The following is a 19,456-nucleotide window of genomic DNA, read 5'->3' as shown; positions in this document are numbered from 1 at the left end:
AGAGTGATGTAGACTGACACTAAACAAATAAATACAAAAGAATAAAATAAATTTTCTCTGACGAAAATTATAATAAGGTAAGGTGATAAGAGTAACTGCACATCTATTATAGATTGGATGATCAGGTATGGCCTCTCTAAAAAGGTAACATTTGAACCTGGATGATGAGAAGGAGACAGCCACATGAAGACCTAGTAGAAAAGTATTCTAAGCAGAGAGAACAGCAAAGGCAAAGGCCCTAAGACACAAATAGCTTCACTTATTAAAGGAACGGAAAGAAGATCAATGTTCCTGGAGTTTGAGTATAAAGGAAAGAGAGTAGTAAGAGATGAGGTTGGCAATATGTAAGGGCCTGATCTTGTGGGCTTTACCATGGTTAGGTGTTAAATTTCATAAAGACCCACTTACTGTGAGAAATTGGGCAAGTTCCTTAGCTCTTTATGTCTCAGTTCCCTTACTTGTAAAAGAGATAATAAGAGTGCCTACCTCATAAGATTGTTGTGAAGATTAAAATAGGCAATATGTGCAAAGCACAGTAACACATAGTAAACATTTGATAAATATTAGTTGTTATATATTACAGGAAATCTCACTGTAGCTGATTGAGGCCTTAGAATCAGACAGCCTGTATGCAAATCCTGGTTCTGCCATTTATCAGCTGTATGCCTTTGGGCAAGTTACTTAGGCTCTCTGAGCTTCAGTTTTGTCATCTTTAAAATGAGGTCATAGGAATTTTTGTGCTCTTCCTACACATTTTGAGTATTTGAAATGTATTCATCAATATTGTTATTATTATTATTCAAACTCTGGTCTAGTGTTCCCGGGTGGGAATTCCCACCTGTTTTCGGGAATTTTTTTTTTTTCACTTTTCCGTTCCCGAATCCCGAGAAAAGTTGGTCAGGAAATCGGGAAAATCGGCTCCTTGAACCCAGGTGGTTGGTAGTATTGGCCATCACTTTGTGGAAATGATTCATCGTGGAGAACAGAAAACAGTTTGTATCTCGGGATTCGGGAACAGGAAAGTGAAAAAATATCCTGAGAACGGGCAGGAATTCCCACCTGAAAACCCTACTCTGGTCTCATGTATAAGTGGGAGTAGGCAGATACTTTTGTAGAATGTTTCCAAAGCTTCACTGTTCTTCATAATGAATGAAGTTCCACCATTAAAAATGTGTTCCTTGTGCTGAAGACTCATAGTCCTGGATGGACAAAGCAGTACCGGTTAAGAACACAGGCTTTAATGACATACAGAACTGGGATCAAATCAGACTGCTACTTTTTAGTTCTATGACTATTTTAAGTTTCTTCAGCTTGTTGAGCCTCAGTTTTCTTATCTTTAGAATGTGGTTAGTCATGAAACTTCTCACAGATTGCTGTGAAATAACGCATGTAAAGTTCTTAGTACAATATCTGGTGCTTAGTAAGCACCCTCATCCATACCAGCATTATTAATAAGTACTGTTAATTCTGGCTCAGCATCAATGAGTTTGGAGTTCCAGCCTTAGAAGTATCAGGAACCTTACATATGACTGGGAACAACCTGTTCATTTTACTAATAGCGGAACTCAGGAAAAGAGGGAGGAAGAGACTTGCCTAAATTCACACAGTGAGTAGGAAAGCTGAGTACGAAAACCAGATTTTGGTTTCCAGCCCAAACCTCTTTATTACAGCACAGAGTTAGCATTCAGATCCTTCTCTGGGAGAATGTTTTGCTGAAAGGAATGGTAGAGAGAGCAAGGCAGACAGACACAGACAGAGAGAAAGCAAGCCAGCCTTCTGCTGCAGGATGAAGCCTGAGGAGAAAGGAGGCTGAGACCATGATATGATCAGTTTTGCTGACCGAAGTTGCCTAGGCCTGGGGCTCCATTAGCCTTCTGAGGTCTCTGTGGCTTGTACAAGAGCATAAATACCCAAAGGTAGACAAAGCACAAAAGTTGGACAATTCTGGGCTTTATAACTCCTTTAAAAATAAACATTAGGAATGTGATGTTTTAAAATCAGAACTTGCTTACACTTCCTTACATGCATTGATAAGTATAGCATAAACTTAAAACAATTTTACTAATTTAGATAGAGGCATCCTTCCCTTTTCAACCCTCATAATCTTTAAAGTTCTAATGCAGTCCTGCAGTAGAGCCTGAGATTTGGTTTCAGGTATGTGTTCCCCTTTACATTGATCTGTTTTTCTCTATAGCACTTGTTATCATCTGTAATATTATTTTTAAAAATTACTTATTTTTTATGCTACAGTTGACATTCAATATCATTTCATATTAATTTCAGGTGTACAGTGTAGTGGTTAGACATTTGTATAATTTATGAAGTAATACTCCCAATTAGTCTTTATTCATTTGGTTTTTTTTGTTTCTTTAATGATATTTTATTTTTTCAAGTTTTCTGGATGCTAAATGATCTGTTTGTTCTCCCACTAATAAGACTGATCTCATATTTGCACTTTTTAATGATATATCTCACCATTTATTTGTCTTTAATTGTTCAAAGCCAATTTTTTTAATTTTTAAAAATTTAGTTTTCAGTGACCGTTGACATGCAATATTATATTAGTTTCAGGTGTACAAAACAACATAGTGATTAGACATTTAAATACCTCACAAAGTAATAACCCTGCTAAGTTTATTACCCATCTGACACTATACATAGTTATTATAATATTATTGACTATATTCCCTATGCTGTACTTTACATTCCCTGTGACTAATTTTCTTCACTTATAGTTTACATTCAATATTATTTTATATTAGTTTCAGGTGTACAGCATAGTGGTTAGACATTTATATAACTTAAGAAGTGATCCCCTAACTAGTCTAGTACCCATCTGGCACCATACGCAGTTTTTACAATATTATTGACTATATTCCCCAAACTTCACTTTGCATCCCTGTGACTATTTTGTAACTACCATGTTTATGTCTTTGCCTGCTCTGATTCCAAAACAAAACAGCATTTTGTCTGTTGTTGTTAACACTACATCCTTAAGTGCCTAAAAGAATGTCTGGTACCTAGTTGGTGTTCAAGAAATTTGCTGCACAAGTAAATAAGTAAATTCTGGGTCCCTAAGAATTCCCACAGTCAAACTATTTTCCAGCAACCTCAGACTGCCTTGAAGTGGGGCAAGTCCAGAAATCCCAGGATCCCAACTGAGGAATGTGACCCATAGTTTTGGCCTTGGTACTATCAACTTGAGTGAGAGAAAGGTAACAAGCTGAGCAGTTTACCCTGGACTAGCAGTGGGAGGAGTGAGGGTTCTTTGTAACAAGCTTCTTATCTATATGTTTGGAGCTCTTCCATAATAAATAGGAAGGAAAGCTTGTTGCCAGGGCCACACAAGTTACCCCCATCTTAGGGCCTGTCTGGCTTTCCTCACTGTCACATTTTAGGCCTCACACCGGCTCAGCTCCTCTGTGTTCCTGGATTGAGTGCCTCTCTGGATGTTTGGGAGAGAAGAGCTTCCTTTCCAGACACTCAGAGAGAGAAAGCAGCAAAGCAGTGGAGAGCACATAGTTCTTCAAAATTCTGAATACAGAGGAAATTTTTACCGAGTAGTCTCCGCTTTGGTTCCTTTGTTGAAACAAACTGCTTTGTATTTTAAGAATCACTTCACCAAGTATATCAGGATTAGGATATATTTGGGTGAAAGAATCTAAGCCTATATGAGATAGGAACAAAGGTTCCCAATCAGCACAGAAGTTTTGGAAAAGAGGGCTGTCTGGAGAAAAGCAGTGCATGTTTTGGACTCAGTGGTATGCAGGTTAATGTTAAGAGAGTAGGACAAGAGAGTTGCAGTACAGAGGACCCTACCATGAAGCAAGGGAGGTTGAGTCTTAAAAGATGATATACCATGTACTGGAACAGTCATCTCTCTCCATCCCAACCCTGATTCAGTCATTTGAATTAACTACACTCCTTTTTTCTAAGATGCAAAGCAACAAAGTGGTGGTGGTTTAAAAGCGATGGGTACCTGAGTAATATTCCATTGTATACGTGTGCCAAATCTTCTTTATCCAATTGAATACAGCTATATTTGGTAATATACATGAACACAAACTTAATTAAATGGAAATCAGGAAATACTGAATTTGCAACCAAAAGGAGTAAATTTTTATCTAATATAATGGATTCACTGAAGCTAACTTCCAAAGTGATTAAATGCCAAGTGCTCTGTGAACAGCAAAAGACTGTTCATATGTGAAATACCAAAAGAAGAGTCAAGCAATATTCCTGCCTTTTCATTTGTGCTGCTGTGCAGTTAATTTTGTGAACCTAAACATGGGACTTCGTATTTATCTTGATTATATTTCATCTTGTTGTCCTGGGGAGATCATTTTGGATCCCAACTGTCAATCTTTGGATTTCGTATTATTAGCTTCATTTGTGCTGTACATTGACAAACATCTTCTTGTATTTTCATCCAACTTATTGTTAAAAATGTTGCACAGGCCAGGGCTCAGACAAGTGGGCAGAGACAGGCAGTAGTGGATCTGTAATGTCTGGGTACAACCACCTCCTACAGCACCTGATAGTGCTTGGCTTGGATACTTGAGTCAGCAGTGACACAGATTTGGAACATACTTGGCTCCTTCCACCAAGAGTGGTCAGGGCAAACCAAAACAACCATTTTCAAGTGTGATATAAAGACTCTGCCATAGTAAAAACCCACATCTCTGAGTTTTCAGATTGATTTCACATTGATTATCTTGTTTGGGCTTCACAAGAACCTCATGAAAGAGTTGTGTACAGAAAATGCCATACTGATTTTCAGAGAATGCTGATGAAATCAAGGCTGTCAGAAATTAAGTAACTTCTTGAGGCTCATGTAGCAGTAAACAGGAGAGCTGGGTCTCAAATCTTCTGACTTCCAGACCTGTGATTTTTGTACTTGCCTAATAATAACAGCCATTTGTACTGAAAGTTAAAAATTTGTGTGTTTTTTTTCTTATTGTTACTGCCCACACTTCTGAGGACTGGCTAGCTGTGTCTCCCCACAGGACTATGCTCCATGAGAGCAGGGACCATGCTGTCCTATTCACAGCTGCATCCTTTGTCTATATGGTGGCCAGTACAGTGCATGTGAGTAATAACTATGTGTCAAATAAATAAATGATTAAACACAAAAAATAAATAAATAAAAGCGATGAATGAAGGGATTACTCATTCACACCTTCGTGTAAATCTATTCAAACTGTCACTGTCTTGACAGAGGTGTATGTATTATTTTTGGTCTACAGAGAAACAATTATATCTGTAGAAGGTGGGGAAAGATATTGGAAACGGTCACAGGAAAAACAAGTAAAGAATTTGGAAAACCATAGCAGATATAATGTTCAGGGGCCTGGGGGTGGAGATAAAGGTGGGAAAAGGTTAAGAGGGATGTGAAACAAACAACATCTGTCCCCCTCCCCTTTTTCTGAGGACCTGGCCTAGAAGATCACTAATGACAAAGTTCCTATAATTTTAAGCATAGCCTAGGGCTGATCATGCTGGTCATGTCAGAAAAGGCGTTTGCTGTTATCTAATGGGGAACCAATACACAATGTGGTTTATGAGATACTGATACTGTTTTCCCTGAAAGTTAGAAGGCACAAGGATTATAGCTAGGAATTTCGTGTACTGCCACACTGGGACCATTACCTGTTCTAGCTATTGATCAGTCAGCCATCTAGCTCCAAAATCATCTCATTGTTGTCAGATGGTCTGTTTGCCCTGACTTTCCCCAGGCCTCCCAGTTGTCCTAGGGTATTTCATCAAATCTGAGAAATCAGATTCAGAGTCAGCTTGGCAAGAAACACCAAGTAAATCAAAGTCAATTTGGACAAATCAGAGAAGGAGGTAGTTACTCTTTCAGCTTGATCCTTAAAAAGTCACCCAGGGGTTTTCTTTCCATTTGCAATTCAGCATTTGTCTTCAGACAGCCTCAAAAATAAAGTATAGGAATTGATTTGAGATCAAACATACTTAAATAAATGCTTTCTTTAAGGATGGAGGGAAGATAAAGGAAAGAAGCCTCTGCATGCCCACAAATAAAAGCAAAGGTGAATAGTTGACCAAAGTATAACTGCTAAATAATTCAAATGTATTTTATTACATTTAATAAGCATTTAAACTCCAAATTGAATGATTGTTTTTGCTTTAAATGTAAAATAAAAGTCAATTTTACATTTAGTTATACATTAGATTTTATTGGTTACATTGTTCATATGACAAAAGTTTTTATTATTAGCAAGTTATAGTAACTATAAAATGGAAATTAATCAAAATAAATTGAAATATGGAAAAATTAAACAAAACTAAATATGGAAATTACACAAAAGGAAACTGGTTTATTGATATATTTTATGTCAACTTCGTTAACATATCCTATTAAAAGTTTTGGTGTCACATCCTAAAATTTCATAATTTTGAGAGCTCAGGGCACAAACAAAAGTTCACAACACATATAGTTTATACTTACAAGAAATGGAAAAGAATACCAAAAGAAACAAAAAGATTATTCATCCTTTGATTACTAATTCAATCTTAAAACATAACCTAACAACTGAACTTAACCTAACTTAACCTAATTTCATCTAACTGAACCTAATGTCTTATATATTCTATCTATAACCTGTTTTCACAAGACAATATAATGTATGATTATTTTTAGGAATTTAGATCATGAGGAAAAAGTAATGTGATTTTTGAGAAGTAATTTTTATTATTGTTCGATTGTTTTAGCATTTTTTTTTCAATTAGTTTCTAACCCAGTCACAGATTTAGCAGTTTTTAAAGTTACATTATGCTCATGGATGTTTACTTAAAAATATTGATATTTTTAAATCTACATAGCATCAGAAAGAAGTGAAAGGTTAATGAGAGTTTTAAAAATTTGCATATGCTTTCAATTTTTTACTTTTTTGTTGTTATTTTATCGTTTGTTTTACTTTTAATCACTCCCTGACATAAGTTCAGCAGCTTACAAGATGCATTGTTCCTGGAAGTTTCACTTTAAAAGTCGTAGCATTTTTTAATTGTCATATCATCCAGATATGTACATTTTAAGAATATTTTTGTTTTGCAGGGTTTTAATTTGTGTGTGTGTGTGTGTGTGTAGCATATATGTGAGAGTATTTATTTCCACTGCTTCTAACATGAGTATGTTAGCTTTCAAGCTGTATTTTGCTCAGAAGTATTAATATTCTAAAATCTATACTTCATCCAATAAATAAGAGTTTTATAGATTTTTTTGTTGCTTTTGTTGTTTGAGTTATAAAAATATGTTTTCTCTTCTTTTGCATACTTTTAAATATTGATTTTAAGTGCTCCTCAAATGGGAGCAGCTTAACAGCTTCCTACCTGCATTTTGATCCAAAGCATCATACTAAAGTTATACCATTTATCAAGTTTTACAACTGCTCCAAAAAAAATACAAATTCTAAATTTTTTTGTGCTTTCTTCCTTTGGTTTTGTAGTGGTTGTTTTATTTATTTTTTTCCAATTTGGTCCTGACCTGGGAACAAATTCAGCAGATTTCTACCTATATTTTGTAATCCAAAACTTCATACAAATTACACAGTATTTTTAAATGTAAAGGTCCTCATAAAATAAATCAAATATTAATGCAAGTGTTAGGAATATGTTTTGTTGTTTTTATTATTTTGTAGTGTTTCTGGGTTGTTTTTGTTTGTTTGTCTGTCTGCATTGGTTTGGTTTGGTTTATGTATTTTTTCAATATGCTCCCAACCTGGGCACAAGTTCAGCTGCACTGGCTACACTGGGTGCCAAAATTTAATATGAAAGAATTAGTAACTTAAAGATCTCTCCCCCTGCCAAAAAATAAAAATAATAATTAATGCAAGTTATAATAAAGTTTTTTTGTTGGTTTTGTTTCACTTTTTGTTATTATTTTGTTTTGTTTTTTCAACTTGCTCCTGACCTAGACACAAATGCATCAGCTTTCTGGTTGCATTGTGCTTCAAAATTTCATATGGAGAATATTTTATAGAAATCAGTCTCTGAAAAGAAAGATAATTAGAAATTTAAGAAAAAATGGTGTTGCTTAGGGGTTTTTTATGGACATTTTTGTTTTATGTGATTTTCCACTGTGTACCTCCACTGGCACATATTTAGCAGCTTTCTATATTTGGAGTTTCATATGAAAATTTTAATGTAGTATAAAAAAAAGAAGGATATTTTTAAAATGCTGACACTGTTGATGACTGCAAATGTGTAAATCCAGTTAATTTTCTGTTTCTTCCCACTTATATTCATGCAAACACAATTTATGTTTCTGCTTTGAACATATATACAATAAATTTGCCAGCACTTTTCTATTTGATACGTTTTTTTTATGAATAATGTTAGGCTAAAATATGTTCTTGTGCTAAAATAAACTTGATGAAAATTCAATCAAAAACTAGCATATATCAGTAGTAACACGAAAGTTCTTTTTTAAATAATCCCTGAATTTGTTCTATATTTATAGGCCCCACCTAATTACCAAATATTATTGGAATGAAAACATCTTTTTAAAAGTTTGAAAGTAATCTCCATATCACTACAGTCAAGGTCACTGGCCACTTATATAATGTGAGTCAATGAAATTTCAACCCAGAAGAAGAGTGTGGCATTCACTTTTGGTTGCTGTAATTAGACCTGACCTATAATTATTGAACAAAACAGTATATGTACAGTAAACGCTCAAATAAATGCATCTGACTGTATTCAGTACATTAATCTATTCTCAGTATCATTAGCTTCAATTTTTTCTCTTATTCATAGCATAGGAAAAATCATAGGAGAAACCATATCTGGACCTAAAGACAGTTCTCGTACCTAGAAGGTGGATTCTAGCATTAACTCACCACCATTATGTGTTGTTTGATCACTAAGTTCCTCTTGAATAGCTGGAAGGGAAGGCTTTGTGGTCAGAGGTGTTTCAGTCTTAAACAGGGACTCCATCCTGATATGCGTGTTGATGTAGAAGGACTTCTGAAAGGACTCAAGTGTGAAGTAATAAATGAAAGGGTCAAAGCAACAGTTAAGAGTTGCAAGGCACAAGGTGACTGGGTACATGATTTTAGCAAACCTTTCCAAAAAGCAATTGGTAATGGCTTGGGAGCGCACCAGGGCATATACAAAGAGAACGGAGTTATATGGTACGAAACATACCACAAAGACTGCCATATGTACTGTGATCATCTTCAGCACTTTTTTCTTATTGGTCCCAATCTGAGACAGTGTAGCAGGCTTTCGAAGGGTTCTTAGCACCACAGAAGAGCAAGAGACATTCAATATCAGAGGAATTATGAACCCAACAACTTCAATAAATATGGTGATCTTGGACAGATAAGTCTTCCAGACACGTTTGGAGAAGCCCTCAAAGCAGGTGGTGGTTGCATTGTTGACATTAGTGGTTGAGAACAAAGAGGCTGAAATACCACCACTGAGGACTAGGATCCAGACTCCAGCACACACAATGGCAGAATTCCTCCTGGTCCTAATGGTACGAGATCGAAAAGGATAGACAATGGCCAGGAAACGATCCACGCTAATACAGGTGAGGAAGAGCATGCTCCCATAGATGTTGGTGAGGAATGCAGTCCCAGAGATCTTGCAGAGAGTGTCACCAAAAGGCCAGTGGCGGTTGAAATTATAAAATATTTTGAAAGGTAGAGTGCAGACAAAGAGCAAATCAGAAAGGGCCAGATTGGTGATGAAAATAGCAGTCTCACTTCTCATTTTCATGCGGAAGCAGAAGACAAACAGAGAGGCACTGTTGGTTATCAGACCCAGGATGAATACAACACTGTAGACAGCACCATTCAGATTATACTTAAAGGAATCATCAACAATGCAAGTATTATTGGCAGTAGCATTGCCCAACCTGGGTCTGAGGCTTGAATTTAAATCTTGGAATTGGAAGTCAGTGAATCTTCTGTCACCCATGGATTGTTTTCAGGAGGCCTGCTCTCTGCAGGGTTCACCACTCTGAGACTAGGGACTGGTAGGAAATGTTTTCCTCCTATAGGAAACAAGATGGAATGAATCATCAAATCTGCCTTCCATCCATGATTTCTGTGGAGTAAAAGATATTCTGTCCACTCAGATTGGAAACAACACACACATTCAGTTTGGTTTCACATGTACCTTTTGAGCACCTACCATATGTTAAAAGGTACTACAAGAGTATATTGCAGAAGTGAAAGAGATCACACTCAATACAATAAAAGCAATACTGTAGCAATGCAATGAACAGGAGGAGTAAGGTGTTGATTACATTAGTGCCCAAGGTGGGTTGGCAGGGATGACTCTGATAGTTAAAACGACACTAATACTTTGAAATTTGTATAGTACTTTTTAACTTTCAAAAGCAAGTTTTATTTGATTCCCGTAAGAACACCATAAGGCAAGCAAGACAGGAATTTATCACCATATTACAGAACCAGAAACTGAGGGTTATGAAATTTAGAATTACAATAACATCAGAATTGGAAGAATGTATAAATGATATATTCAGAACGAGAATTCAGTTGTGTTTTTTAATTCCTAACCGAAGGATTATTAAGCTACTCTAAATCATATTTTTACTCTCTCATATTGCTACATTTCATTGCTGCACTTCACTAATACATTCAGTATTAGTTCTATTGTGCAGGACTACAGATGGATATAGGACCCCCAGGACATGTTCTTAACTAAACTTCTAAAGTAAACTGTTGATTCACCTTTTTCTTCTAAAACAAGTGTTCAGAGAGCAGGGATCCCTCAGTTAATTGCAGCTTCTGGCTAAATGTTTTTCACTGTACTACACTGCCTTTCTAGAGAGATAATTCAAATAACCACCTCAGCATTTCCCTCCTGCAGATTATGAACCCCTTTCCAAGCTTCTCTCATGCTAGACCCTAAACCTGGGATGCCTTCCTTCTCCCTCTCCCACTGCCCATTCCATCAGTTAATTTCATGCCTTCAGCTCATAAAATAGCCTTGGTCAGTAAAGCCCTTTTCTGGTGAATACAAGTGAAATTTCAAAGGTAGATCTGACATGAACAGCCATCCCCCTGCCTCACTCACTGTACACTTCTGATCTGGCCAGTTACATGCACTCTGCCTGCCACCACCTGTACATGTGGCAGTCATTGACCTAATAATTTCTGTTGCGTATCTGGGCCAACACTGTTCAAATGTGCATAGAGAAATTGTACTAACCTTCTTTCAGATCAACAGCTGCCATTGGACAAGAACTGTCTTTCGAATGTTCTATAATGCACTATGGACAAGTAGCTGCTGAATGAATTATTTTCAATGAAGAGGATCTGGAATAAAAGTGATCTTTGTCCCCTGATATATCCAATAATGGGTTTTCACATGATTGTATTTTAAAATGTGAAAAGCATTTCTCTGACGTCATTCCTCCATATATCACTCTTTCCCTCCAATTCCCATGGAACAGGTCAGAGTCTCTATGTATATAACAAAGAAGAGAATGGAGAGGAGAACTTGCAAGAGTTATAGAGGCCTGAAGTCACTTCAACCAGTATTTGTTTTGAGGAAAAGAAATGGTTTGAGGGGAAAAAAATCACTTACTGCAATGCCTAGAGGTAGAGATGATCTTGGAGAATACAGAGTGCAAAGCAAAGGCTTGTCATTTTTAATAGCTAAAGCTTTCAAGTTAAAATTGGAAATTTTCTATTCCTGAATTTTCATTCAACAAATCTTTATGGATTGCTTCCCCTGAGCCTAACACTGCACTAAGATCATATTCCTTCTTGACAATTTTATCTCATAAACCCAGCTCAACTTTTGCCAGAAGCAACCTTGATATATAAAAGCAGGGTATAGTAGGAACCTAGACCAAATAAGGTCCAGGAGGGGGGAAAAGCCAGATGAAGAAGAAATATAAATAGATGGGGAGAGCAGAAGAAGAGATAGGAAAGAAAGTGGCAGACAAAGAAAAACTGGAGAACTGAGAGAAAGAGGAGAGAAAAAAAGGATGTTGCTGGGAAGAGGTCAGTGCTACAACCTACTTTATATTCAGGGCCTCAGGAGGTATTTATTTCTAGCTCATAATTACTCCAATCCCATTCTCTCTATCTTGCTTTATCTCACTCCTTTCAGTTTTATCAGAAAGAAAAACAGTATGAAATAACTATGTATAAGGTTACCAAAGGTGATCAGAAAAAAAAAAAAGAAAAAAAAAAAAAAACAGGAAAAGCCTGGAAAATTTTAGTCAATGGATTTCAAACCTCGTTTTGGAAACTGTAGACCCAAGTTTCTGCAGATTGTTTCCTCAACGGGGTGGTACAAAGAAAAAGAATGGCAAACTTCTCAACTGCTTAAACCACTTCATATACTATTTTTAATACCCCCACTCAATAGATTAATATCTGGAGGCCTTTTTATTTTTCATTGTTGAAAGAAATCAAGATAGTCAAAAATTTCCCTCTAACATAGTCACACAATCTAAAAAAATTATGGGACTGCAAAATCCCTAACATTAAAGCCAAGCTTCATTCACAATGATCTGCTTGCACCTGCTTTCTACAATAATTACTGCTGATAAATTTATTTTATTTAGAAAATGCTTTCATAATAGAAACCTTTTCACCCCTGCCCAGAGTTCTTCCAGTCTGCTCACTGGCAACCCATTTACACAGCATGTTTTCTAGTTCACCGGCTATATATTACTTTGTATCTGCCCAAGATGGTATGTTTCAAATAGGTGAACTCTGTCTCCCCAGTTTTCCATTCAGTTTTCTGTCTCCCAGAACATACACACTATACCCACAGCAGTCTGCAAATGCCTGGCACTTCTGCTTTGCTGCTTTGAGTAACCAAATCCTGTGGGAGAGAAAGGACCACAGACAAGAAATCATTACAGTCTCAACACTGAAGAGAGGGCATGGGAAAACTGCCACTAAGGCCCTATTCATAGCTTTCCCTTGCTTGAACACACAGCACCTTTGCTGTCTAGAAGTAAGGGTGTGGTGCTGGGACTTAACACAGCATTGGAAGCAAGGAGTTCTATTTCCGACTCAGACACTGGTTCTCTCTGTAACTTGGCTATACTGTTTCTCTTCCCTCCATAAACATACCTCTGAGCCTCACAGCTGAGGCTAGGAAGATTCAACAGGGTTTGTGAAGCGCTTTATGAGCTTGCCAGTATTCAGCTCTACTTAACCACAAAGAAACATTATAGAAGCCTTTTTCCTTCTCCCTCCCCTGACACAACTAGACACCTCTGAGTCTGTCTTTCTTGGTATGCTGACCTTCATATTAGCAACACATCCTTCTCCTAAAACCATGTATACCTTACACCTCAGAGAGCCCCACTTGAGTCTCAACCTTAACCACATAATTTTTTCATAACAGGACAATCCAGCAGGGTGCCTCCAAAGTAATATCTCCCACTGAGCTGTGGTTAAAAAAAAAAAAAAAAAAAAAAAAAAAAAAACATCAGAGAGGTATTTGGCTCTTCAGCTGATTCTGAAGGAGAAATCAACAATATTCGAGAAACAAGGTCTCTTTTCTAACTGGCTTCCTTTCTTTTGACTAAAAAAAGTGTTTCTTAACCACTAGATTTTCCGAAACGGTTAACATATTGTGCACTCAATGGAGGCAAAGGGCCAACTCTTGAACTTCAGATCAAATGAAGAAGGAAAAAAAAATAGGCTAACACAGTTAATTCCACTACAAGGAGCATTAGACAATTGTCTTGTGAAGATCTTTGCAGCCAATTATTCGAACAATTAATCACCTAGAGTGATCAGAGTGCTGGGTGGATGTGTTTTCATTGACAATGGGCAGGAAGCAGGTCACCTGGAGGGTGACCAAAGATAAATCTGACCTTCAATAAATTTTTAACTTTGACCTACACATATGGAGCCCATTAGGACATTTCATACTAGTGTTCACGATTGTTTTCTTTTTTTAAAAAATGTCTAATGATAATGAAATAAATATACCATGTTTGGGGGCTTTGGTGACCCTGGAGGAAGTGGAGTTAGGCTTTTGGCCCTATAAAAATGAATACCTAAATCATTTCACTAATGCTAAACTTTCAGATGATACATTGAAAACAAAGGTCTAAATTCTGCCACGTGCCCTGTAGCCTAGAAAGGCTGGCTGGCTTTTTGTTCCCTACAGAAGATAGTTCATAGTTCAGATAAAGAAGACCTTGAAGGCAGAACTTACTCAAATTCTGTTGCTTTGCTCCCTTTTTCATGAGCTTGGGTCAGATCAGAGTGCTTCTGATACCCAGAGCATTTCCTCTTTCTACTCTGGTAGAAGCTTAGAAACATTGACACAATAGTTTTCAGAGGAAGCTGAAACCTATTGTATCCTTGCCTATAAATATCTAGCAGTGAAGCAAAGTACAAAATATAAAAATGTTGCAAAAAATACAGATCAAAACCATCCTGTTGGAATAATAGGGAATATGTCCAGACTGATGTTCCTCAGAAGAGTGGCTGCTAACATATCAGACTCCTTCCTTAAGGAAATTTTCTAAGCCAAGTCAGAAGCCCAGGTCACAATCATACACATGGTTCCAATTGATGTTTCTATACATTGGTTGATGTTTCATAATAGTTTTCAAAACACAATCCAGACTTATGACATTACATATAGAGGAAACCATAGGTAATGTTTCACTACAGAACTGAGCTAGGAAATTTATTTGTATCAGGTCTCATTTCAAGCAAGCCTCCCTGTGTGTCAAATATTTAGACTGATACACCTTGTGTATTTTTGATGCAAGAAATATCATTTTAAATATGTTTGTTCTACAATGAATTTGGTTTGCACTGAGATTATTATGGCTGTTTCGTTCTCCCACTTTGAGAAAAGCAGGAAATTGACACAGGCCCTAATCTGAGTAGATCCTGTTCTCAGTGATTAACTTGATTTTTTTTCACCAAAAAATACTCCAGTCTGCCACTAACCCTTCACCTGATGGCACAGTCTAATATTTAGAAAATAATATGGTTTTGTGTTCAACATGAGGGGGCCAAAGATTGCATCAACCCTACTAAAGTAGAATTTTCCCTAGCAGTTAGTTTATAGAGCAAGACAACTGCAGAGAAATTGCTCAACCTCATATTATGAAATTATCTTGAGTCTTGAGACAAGACTCATTTCAGCACAAGCCTCAGACCTTTTGGGGGAAAATTTTGGGTGTTTCTAAAAGAGTTCATTTCCAAATTCTGTGAGGTTCACACATGCCAACTAGGAATTCAGCTTTATTACACATATTTGAACAGGCAAATTAGTTATCAATTTGTATACCAAGTCATCTGATATGCTTTGATACTGATCCTGATAATATGAATAAAAACTGTGTCTCCCATTTGTAATGGTATATACAAGTAGCACAGAAGGCTTTAACCAAAGAATCAATATTCATCTACACCAAACTTGCCTGGATTACAATAAATAGTTATAAGTTGTCCATTCATTCTGGGTTTTTGGATTATATAATCTGTAGTAAAATAGAAGTATTGGTTACCAAAAAAAAATTAAAGAATAAAGTTAAGAATTTTGGAGAAAGCTATTGGCAGAAGAGTGGTACTCACCACATTAGTTCAAACCAAATTCTGGCACCAATTTTATCTAATACTTGGATAATCAATGAACTTTCTGTAGGTACTGTGGTTAGAGATTTCCTCCAATGGATGCTGTGAAATAGAATTAGTCATAATACTGTGCCACGGAGAGAGATTTTCAATAAAATGTATGTCAAGATCATAAGTTTAAAAATTATTTATGATATAAATCAGAATAAATGAGATCTAACATATTTTTAAATGGTATCTAAATGTTTTGGATTTCATTACAGAACTGCAGATATAGTTTTATTTTCCAAATTTATCACTGCTGTGCCATATTTCATTAGTTAAATTGACAAGCATAAAGTCCATGAGTCTGTGTAACCCATAATCATTTAAAGATAAATAATGACAAAAGGCATAAAAATACTTCCTCCACTTCCATAAGGCAATACATTATATTAAAAATAAGTGAACAAAGGAGATTTCTTTTTTTGGCCTGAAGTTATACTGGTTCTTTTTTTCTTTTCTTTTTCCCTGGCAACAATTGTTACTATTGGGCAAGGGCCTTGATACAGGAAGAGTATTAGCACATTGACAATCACCACTGCCTCTACTAGGATGTCCTAGGCCTACACAATATAGCAGGTCTATAACATTTTCAAATCACAGCTCTGCACAAAATACTTGTATAGAATCAGAAATCTTTGCAATGAAATTCTTACAGGTAGCACCTGCATTTGAACTCTGCTCATTTGCTGCCTATAGAGTAATCTGCTAGTGCCATACTTATACTATTGTTATAGCTCACCCTCTTCTGAACAAAGGTGGCCTAAACGAAGCAGTTTGTGCTAAATAATACTCCAACTCTCTTGAAATATTTTTTTCTAACATAAGAAAAACAAAATAAAAATAATAAAATCATTAAACAATTGAAAATATATTTGAGATCACCTTAATACTGAGAATTGATTTTCACACTCCTCCAGAGAGCAGTATTGCTGAAATGAAATTAATATTTTACTGGTTTATCTCAAAGGAATACAGAAACATTAATATTTATTTCTTTTATAGCTTTCACAATTGATATTATAAAGAAAACTTTATTTGTCCAAGCAAATTTGGATATTCAAATACCCAGAAGTTTTCATATTTGGTATTAATTCAATATAGCCCCATCCAGCCCCATCACTAACTATGTGGAAGTCACAATCCCTTTCTGGACCTCCATTTCAATTCTCTGTCCACCTTTGGCCTTAATTGACAGCAGCCTTCCACTGGTGCTATGGCATGTCCTAACTGACTGTTCCCTTCTGTCAGTTGTTTTCACCTGCTCCCATTTGTCACGGTGGGGGGGGTGGCAGGGTGGGGGGCATTAATCCTTCAAAGTGTGAGGTAAGGGGAATTAAATTCTACTAGACTCAAATTATTGTTAGATTATTTTATTTTTTAATTGAGGTACAATTGACATATAACATTATAATAGTTTCTGGCATACAACACAATGATTTAATATTTGTGTATGTTGTGAAATGATCACCACAATGTGTTTATTTAACATCTGTTACCATATATAGTTTAGATCTATTTTAATATCATAAGTAAATATTATTAATTAGTGCCAAAAGCTAAGAATCACATATCAAGAAGCCATTTATATTGTAAAGTCTTCCTAATGCCCTCATTTTTCTTATCGATCTTTCTGCCCAAATCAGCAGACTCATCAACTCTAATTGTCTAGGTCTTAATCCTGACCTTTTCTACCTGTTCCCTGGTAATTCCTCTCCTCAAAATATAAAGCTACCAAAATACTTCAGAACATAGCCATATAGAATTAGTAGACTATTTAACCTATGCATTGTTCTGGTAACCAATTACTTATCAACTAAAAGTGGGGCTGGATTTCCAGTGGTAGGTGACCTCCTATTAAGCATCAAATTTTCAGTACAAATTTGTATTCACAAATACATTAGAGATTTTTTCCTTCCCCCTTAAGAAGGCCAAGAGCAGAGTAATACATGATGACCACACACAAAGAAAAAACAGCAACTACACAATTAGGCCCTGACCACACCACAGCAAGGGCAACAATTCTCACTGCATTTTCTCTCAAAGGGAATTGAATAGATGAAGCTTTAGCTAAGCTTGGCCTGAGTGTTGCTGTGAGGCATCTTTCCAGTCCTCTCTTTAACTTAACAGAGAGTACACGTTCTGAAAGGCTGGTCTGATTGTTCCAATAGGGCTTTCATTTGCATCTCTGATTGGCAGGAGATGCTTTAAAGTGTAGATGCCATTAAGTTTAATCAGCTGAACTCGTCCTGTTTAGCATGAGTGCAAACTTTTCATCTGTGACAAGGAAAAGGGATTTAAAATCTATGTTGATGGGATATGTTGTTTGGAATTTTGTTCTGAAAAATAATCATGTTTCAAAGACACTGGATAATTTGGAGTTTAGGTTATTATTGTTGTCTTCATATTAGTCAAGAAAAAAGAAAGATGGTATCATTTGGTAAGGTAGCAAAGCGAATAACCCCAACAAGCTCTGAAATGTTCTAAGCTTTGGATTTGTCTGATCTTGCCCATGTTGGAATAATGATGAATTACATTAAGGATTTCCTAAAACAAAGTAACTAAAATACAACATCAATTCAACAGGATTTTGTTGCTAAAAGTCTTAAAAATATTCAGGATATACAAGAACAGAATTTTAAAAATGCCACATTATTGCATTTGTATGAAAAACAGCAATTAATTTCATATATAACAGCAAATTCAATTTATGCCAGAATTTCTCATTGAAATGTTTCTTCCTTTATAATCAAGTTCATGAATTATTCAATATAGCAAATGTCATATTCTCCATAAATCAATTAGACATCAAAGGCATGCTGCATATAGTTTTCCTAGAAGAAACCTCATCATAATAGAAGCCACATTAACTCACAATCAATTGTAAACCAAATAAATATAAAGCAATCCAAAAGAATTTCTAAATTGCTCTACTCTGTGATTTTAAGTCAGCTCTTTGGGACAACTGTGTTTACATAAAACAACAGCCTGAAAATTCTGTATCTCTTCCACTGAAACAATATTATTGCCAAAACAATAGAAATACTTGCTTCTTTTTTTTACCATTCAACACGATGATCTGTTCAGCACTTCAGAGTGGAAGTCTAACTTCTTTCCCCAAACACTCAAAGCGTTTCCACGGAAGTTTGTTATGCCGTACCCCCACCCCCAAACGCCCAAATCAAATCTTTCTCGAAGAGACTTACCCCAAGAAAGAGTGTGCTAGATGAGAGAGTGTGATCATGCCTGTAGAAAATTAGCTAATAAACATGTGAACGGGCAACTCGCACTTTAAAAGTGCATATTTTAATCCGTTATTTTTTTTTCCACAGGGAAAGGTTAAGCCCAGCCCAAAGAAGCAGACTTCGGCTGCCGCAGCTTCTTTACAGCAAACCGCTCATTCTGAAAATGTGAGCTTATTTACATTTATCTCTTTCCCTTTGTTAAGGAATGGCCCTCTTGAATGCTGTAGCCGGCATGCGTTTAGCAAACAGGACACTAGAAAAGGCCCAAAGTCCGGGCTGGAGCTGAGGGCCAGGGGAACTCTTGGGGGGTCTCAATAGGAAATGCTTTTCATTGGATAAGGAGGCATTATTAGGAGCCGAGATCCCGCCCAATCCCCTGTGCTCCATCGTTCCCTTAGTCACCAATCACTGAACTGAAGGTTTTCCTTAAAGAGTATTGCCCAGGAAAAGTAGTTTTCACAGTCAAGAATTAGCAGCTTAAGTGCCTCTTGACAACATAAAATGTGTCTTTCCTGACCAATTAATCCACAGAGAAAGCCTGTGTGCCTGTCTTTGCTGCAGGATTGCTACCCTCCCCCCCACACACACACAATTCTAATGAGG

The 19,456-nt window shown here is 36.4% G+C and overlaps 1 protein-coding gene across 1 annotated transcript; it reads right to left on the bottom strand.

Moving 5' to 3' along the window:
* Positions 1-6,233: 6,233 nt before the first annotated feature.
* On the bottom strand, positions 6,234-19,152 carry LPAR4 (lysophosphatidic acid receptor 4). The gene is made up of 2 exons (XM_019717545.2): positions 18,815-19,152; positions 6,234-10,018 (listed from the first exon to the last, which is right to left on the bottom strand). Exon 2 carries the CDS (start codon positions 9,940-9,942, stop codon positions 8,830-8,832), a length of 1,113 nt encoding a protein of 370 aa, XP_019573104.1. The 5' UTR covers positions 9,943-10,018; positions 18,815-19,152; the 3' UTR covers positions 6,234-8,829.
* Between the last annotated feature and the right edge of the window lie 304 nt (positions 19,153-19,456).

Source organism: Rhinolophus sinicus, chromosome X (assembly GCF_036562045.2).
Source record: "Rhinolophus sinicus isolate RSC01 chromosome X, ASM3656204v1, whole genome shotgun sequence".
Classification (NCBI taxonomy): domain Eukaryota; kingdom Metazoa; phylum Chordata; class Mammalia; order Chiroptera; family Rhinolophidae; genus Rhinolophus; species Rhinolophus sinicus.
The sequence above is the reverse complement of the archived record's forward strand: the minus strand, read 5'-3'. Positions and strand labels throughout refer to the sequence as shown.